Source organism: Tupaia chinensis, unplaced genomic scaffold (genome assembly GCF_000334495.1).
Source record: "Tupaia chinensis unplaced genomic scaffold, TupChi_1.0 Scaffold000704_1, whole genome shotgun sequence".
In the NCBI taxonomy this organism is placed as follows: domain Eukaryota; kingdom Metazoa; phylum Chordata; class Mammalia; order Scandentia; family Tupaiidae; genus Tupaia; species Tupaia belangeri.
In genome coordinates this window covers 1,924,824-1,930,074 of record NW_006160227.1, presented here as the reverse complement: position 1 = coordinate 1,930,074, position 5,251 = coordinate 1,924,824, and the positions used below count along the sequence as shown (strand labels likewise).

General features: G+C 61.7%; 1 protein-coding gene across 1 annotated transcript in view; it reads left to right on the top strand.

Moving 5' to 3' along the window:
• Positions 1-5,251, top strand: part of PLXND1 (plexin D1) — a gene marked incomplete at its 5' end in the record, with an annotated part of 61,425 nt that overhangs the window by 51,048 nt on the left and 5,126 nt on the right. The window contains 6 exon segments of the mRNA XM_006172068.3: positions 2-169; positions 1,955-2,101; positions 2,228-2,384; positions 4,162-4,265; positions 4,320-4,383; positions 5,053-5,087. Coding sequence (XP_006172130.3) covers positions 2-169; positions 1,955-2,101; positions 2,228-2,384; positions 4,162-4,265; positions 4,320-4,383; positions 5,053-5,087 — 675 coding nt within the window.

Genomic DNA, 5,251 nt, shown 5'->3' with positions numbered 1-5,251 from the left:
GCTGCACGGCAAGCTGGAGTACTACACCAGCGTCATGAAGGAGCTGCTGGTCGACCTCGTCGACGCCTCGGCCGCCAAGAACCCCAAACTGATGCTGCGGCGTACGGAGTCGGTGGTGGAGAAGATGCTCACCAACTGGATGTCCATCTGCATGTACAGCTGTCTGCGGGTGAGCGCCGCCTCGGCCCGGCACCCCAGGGCCAGGCCGAAGGGCCCACGGTGGGGACCGGGAGCCAGGGTGCAGGAGAGCCGGCTGGGCCGCCGAGGGCTTGGAGCATGGGCCGGCGGGACCTCGGAGACCCGGACGTTGCTCCCCTGCCATCCGGCCCTCCCTGGGGTGTCTCGGTCACTGCTGTGGGCCCGGGGCTAATGCAGACCCCAGTCTTGTCCTGGGCCCCTCCTCGTCTCAGGGGAGAGAGACCAAGACGCAGAGACAAATGCCAGGGCTCAGCCTTCGGGGCCTCACACCCTGCCGAGGGTCACGGAGACTCCCTGGAGCTGGGGCCTGAGGGCTTGTAGGGCAAGAGTCATGCAGGGAGGAGGCCGGGCCGCGGGGACAGCAGGGCCAAGGCTGGGAGGCCACCAAAGGTCCCAGGAGTAGAGAACTTACTGTGTTCTGCCCCGGCCTCCAACCCCGGCCTCCAACAGCCATAGCAGGGTGCGGGGGCCTTTGCTCCCAGCTGGCCGCCACTCAACGGCACGGGCCTGCCACAGCCCGGAACCGGGGCTCGGGCGTCCGGCTGGAGCCTGGGCTTTGGTCTCCTCCCATCAAATGCTCCTCTGCCCCGGTCCTGGGGCTCACAAGGGCCTCCTGGGGAAGTGGGGTGTGAGGGTGGGCTAGAGGCTGGTCTGGGTGCCTCGGCCTCCGCTGGCTGCCGTGTACAGGCGGTCGGGACCACGGCGGGGCCTGGTCAGGTCGCTGGGCCTTCGGACGGCTTCTCAGGCCTTTTCCTCTGAGCCCGCTTCCTCCTGCAGAACACGGAGCGTTGGAGCAGGAACGAGGCCTGGCCCACGGCCCCACAGCCCTGCCGGGTCTGCCTAATAGTATTACACACCTCATTTGCAAATGCAGCTCCCCGTTCGCCCTGACATGCTCGTGGAAGCGGCGCTCCTGGCTCCCGTGCTCCGCAGTGACTGAAATCTGCGTGAGGGTGTGCTGGCAGCGGGCCCTCTCTGGCCTGGGGCACTTTGTGGATTGGGGGCTGGCGGGAGAAGGGGTTTTGTGCCTGCTCTGCCCTGAGCCTCTCCATGGCTGTCCGCTGTGATCTGGGTCACTTGAGGCCACATCTGTGTTCCGGTCGCATCTAAGCTCTCCCTGGGAGGCTCCAGCTTAGTAAGAAGAGGTGCAGGCTTGGGAGGGTTCGAGTCTAGCTCTACCACTTCCCAGCTGGGTGACCCTGGGCAGGTTGCTTGCTGTCTCTGAGCCGCGACTACACGGCGAGGAGGATGTGCCATACCTGGCAGGGTTGCTGGGATGTGGGATGAATATGAATATGTAGCCCGTAGCCAGTGGTGTGTTTTGTTTTTTTGTGGTTTTTTTTGGAGATATTTTTGCTATAGGGCACGTGCACTTGCTGGAGAGACAGAGAGACAGAAAGTGAGTCATCCCCCCCTGGAAGGATGGCCATGCCGCAATCCCTTCTCCTCTCGGGATTTTGGGCACGCACGCACACGCACCCGGTGTGAGTTTTAAGCTGCCGGGTCCGGGGCCCACACCGTGGCTGACCGCGTGTGAGTGGAGCACCTCACCCACAACGCCACCTGCTGGCCCTGCCAGTGGTGTTTTATCAGAGTCCATGCGGACACCCTGGGGGACGGTGTTGGCTCCAGGGCCCAAAAGGAGGACGCTAGGCTGCCGCGGAGAGGCAGGGGGCTGGTGGAGCCCTGCCCTGGGTGGCCGCCGCATGGCCACCGGCCTGGGGGCTGTGCGCCCTGACGGCCTTCGCCCCCCCAGGAGACGGTCGGGGAGCCGTTCTTCCTGCTCCTGTGCGCCATCAAGCAGCAGGTCAACAAGGGCTCCATCGACGCCATCACCGGGAAGGCCCGCTACACCCTCAACGAGGAGTGGCTACTGCGGGAGAACATCGAGGCCAAGCCCCGGGTGAGCCCGGCGCGGCGGCCGGGGGTCACGGCCACCCCCTCCCAGCCCGGCCCTGGCTCCCCGCGGCACCGACTGGCGCCCGCCCCCTCCCCGCGGCACTGACTGGCGCCCGCCCTCTCTCTGCAGAATCTGAACGTGTCCTTCCAGGGCTGCGGCATGGACTCGCTGAGCGTGCGGGCCATGGACACCGACACGCTGACACAGGTCAAGGAGAAGATCCTGGATGCCTTCTGCAAGAACGTGCCGTACTCGCAGTGGCCGCGCGTCGAGGACGTGGACCTCGGTGGGTGGGCACCGCCCTGGACCGCTCTGCAGGCCCACCCGTGCCTCGGCCGGGCTGGCGCGCTCGACCCTTGTGCATTGTCCCGGGCTTGGGGACACTGAGGGGCTGGGATAAAGCGCCCAACAGCAAGGAGCTCTTATTCTGGCGGGGAGCCCTGCGGGTGAGCAAGCTGCAGGACACAGCAACTAGTGTTGAGAAAGGCTTCCCAAGGGAGGGCCCATCTGAGCGGGTTTTCTTTTCTTTTCTTTTATTGGAGAGGTTTTTGTTATAGGGTGAGTGCGCTCACCAGACAGACAGAGAGAGACAGAAAGACAGAAAGGGAGAAATCACCCCCCAGGGGGGATGGTCACGCCACAATCCCTTCTCCTCCTCTCCTCTCAGGATCTTGGGCATGCACACACACGCGCCCGGCGTGAGTTTAAGCCACCGGGTCTGGGACTCGAACCACGGTCGACTACATGGGAGTCCAGCGACATAGCCATTATGCCAACTGCTAGTCCCTTTTTTAAAAAGTATTTATTCATTTAATGTTATTAATTATTATTTATAATATTTTTTTCTTTTTCTTTTTTTTTTCTGTTTTTGAGAGGTTTTTGTTATAGGGCGCCTGCACTCGCCAGAAAGACAAAAAAGAGACAGACAGAAAGCGAGAAATCACCCCAGGGGGGATGGCCACGCCGCAATCCCTTCTCCTCCATTCTCCTCTCGGGATCTTGGGCACGCATGCACACGCACCCGGAGTGAGTTTAAGGCACCAGGTCTGGGACTTGAACCCTGTCGACTACATGGGAGTCCAGCAACATAGCCATTATGCCAACTGCTGGTCCTTTTTGTTTTGTTTTTAAAAGAGATTTTGGCTTTAGGGTGGCCAGAGAGCAAGAAACACAGAGACAGTGAGAGGAAAAGTGAGAAATCACCCCCTAGAGGGGACGGCCACCCGCCAGGACCCTTCTACATTCTCCTGGGATCTTGGGCACGCATGCACACGCACCCTGCATGAGGTTCAAGCCACTGGGTCTGGGACTCAAACTGTTGTCAGTCCTGTGGGAGTCCTAGCAACATAACCGCTATGCCATCTGCTGGCCCCCTCAAGTGAACTTTTTTGTTAATAATTATTTAATTTAATTTGACCAGAGAGGGATATATAGAGAGAGAGAAAGTGAGAAAGCAAGCCACCAGGTCTGGGCCTCGAACCGTGGTCCGCCATGGGGAAGTCCAGTGCCCTTAACCACCTCGCCACCTGCCAGCCCCCCAAGTGGGTTTTGAAGGATGCATAGGCGTCTTGGTTAGCCTGCAAGCCTGAGGCTGTCTGTTCACGACTGCAGCCTTTGCTGGACACTCTGCCAGGCCTGTTCTAAGCCCTGGTGGGGCAGGCATGGCAATTGTCACATAAAGCCGGGAGCGTCAGGTGGCCACTGGGCTGATGACGGGGCAGGACTGGAGGCCAGGCAGGTGCTGGGTCAGACCCTGGAGACTTTTACCCTGAAGACGGCAGGGAGCCGAGGAACATGTGTGGCCACTTTGACGCATGGTCCCTCTTGCTGTCCCCGCAGTAACTGTGACATTAGCCACCGAGGGGCGAGGACATCCAGACTGCCCTGGCACCGTCATGTTCTACGCCCCTCCCCATTCTTCCCTGTCCCCATTTTACAGATGGGGACATAGAGGCTGGGGGCATGGCCGGCCTGGGGTTCTGTGGACAGAGCAGGAGTGCGTGGGCCGTGGGCCGTGGGCTGTGGGCCTGCCCCCGCCGGCTCTGACCCGACTGTTCTCACAGAGTGGTTCGCGTCCAGCACACAGAGCTACATCCTGAGGGACCTGGATGACACTTCGGTGGTGGAGGACGGCCGCAAGAAGCTCAACACCCTGGCCCACTACAAGGTGCGGACCGCCCCGCCCCCGCCGCCCCCCGCGCCACGGCTCTTCCCTCATCAGATCCCTGAGGGTGCCTCTCTGGCCATGAGCCTCACAGACAAGAAGGACAACACGCTGGGCCGAGGTAGCTGAGCACGTAGGCTCGGGGACCCCTCTGGCCACCCCCCGCCCAGGGCCAGGCCAACCTCTCTGCCCGGGACTGCCCGGCCCAGCCCCCTTAAGCCGATTGCCTGCAGGCAGCTGGCGCCAGCCCCGGGGTGGGTGTGGGCGGGTAAGGGACCAGAGCCACTGCCAGGCTGGGGGAGGTCGGTGTGACCATCTGGGCTCAGTGCCGCGGCCCTGCCCTGCCCACCCTGCACATTCCCGTGGGAGCCTGGCTCTGGATCTGGGGTCCTTTTGGGGGCAGAGGGCAGGGTTGGGTCTGGGCTCGGGGAGAGAGCAGGGAGGGCTGAGAGGGGGGACAGCCACCCAGTCACCTGGGGTCCCCCACACCCTCTGCAACAGCATCTTTCTCTGTTCTCTCCATGTCTCTGTCTCCATCGCTGTGGGGGTCTCACTGTCTCTGACTCATCCTTTGTCTGTCACTGTGTCTCTATGACCTCTTTCTGCCTTGGCGTTTTTCTCTCTGTCCCTCCCCGACTCAGCCTGTCTCTCCATCTCTATTCTCCCAAGTGTCTCTCTGGATCTCTGTCTCTGTTTCTCGCATTCCCCACCGTTCTGACTCGGTGTCTCTCTCCCTCTCTGGCTCTGCGGCTTTCCCTGTTTATTTATGATGTGTGTTTTCCTCTCGCAGTGAAAGACTTGGACACAGAGAAGTATTTCCATTTGGTGAGTGCCCGGCCCGGGCCCCGCGGAGCCAGCCCCTCGCTGGGAGTGGCCCTGGCTCTCTGCCCTGCTGGGTCTCCGGGAAAAGTGCTCCCAGGCCCTGGGAAAGGCTGGGGTGGGGGGAGACAGAATCCAGAGGGAACCACAGCCTGTGGGCAGAGCCAGGC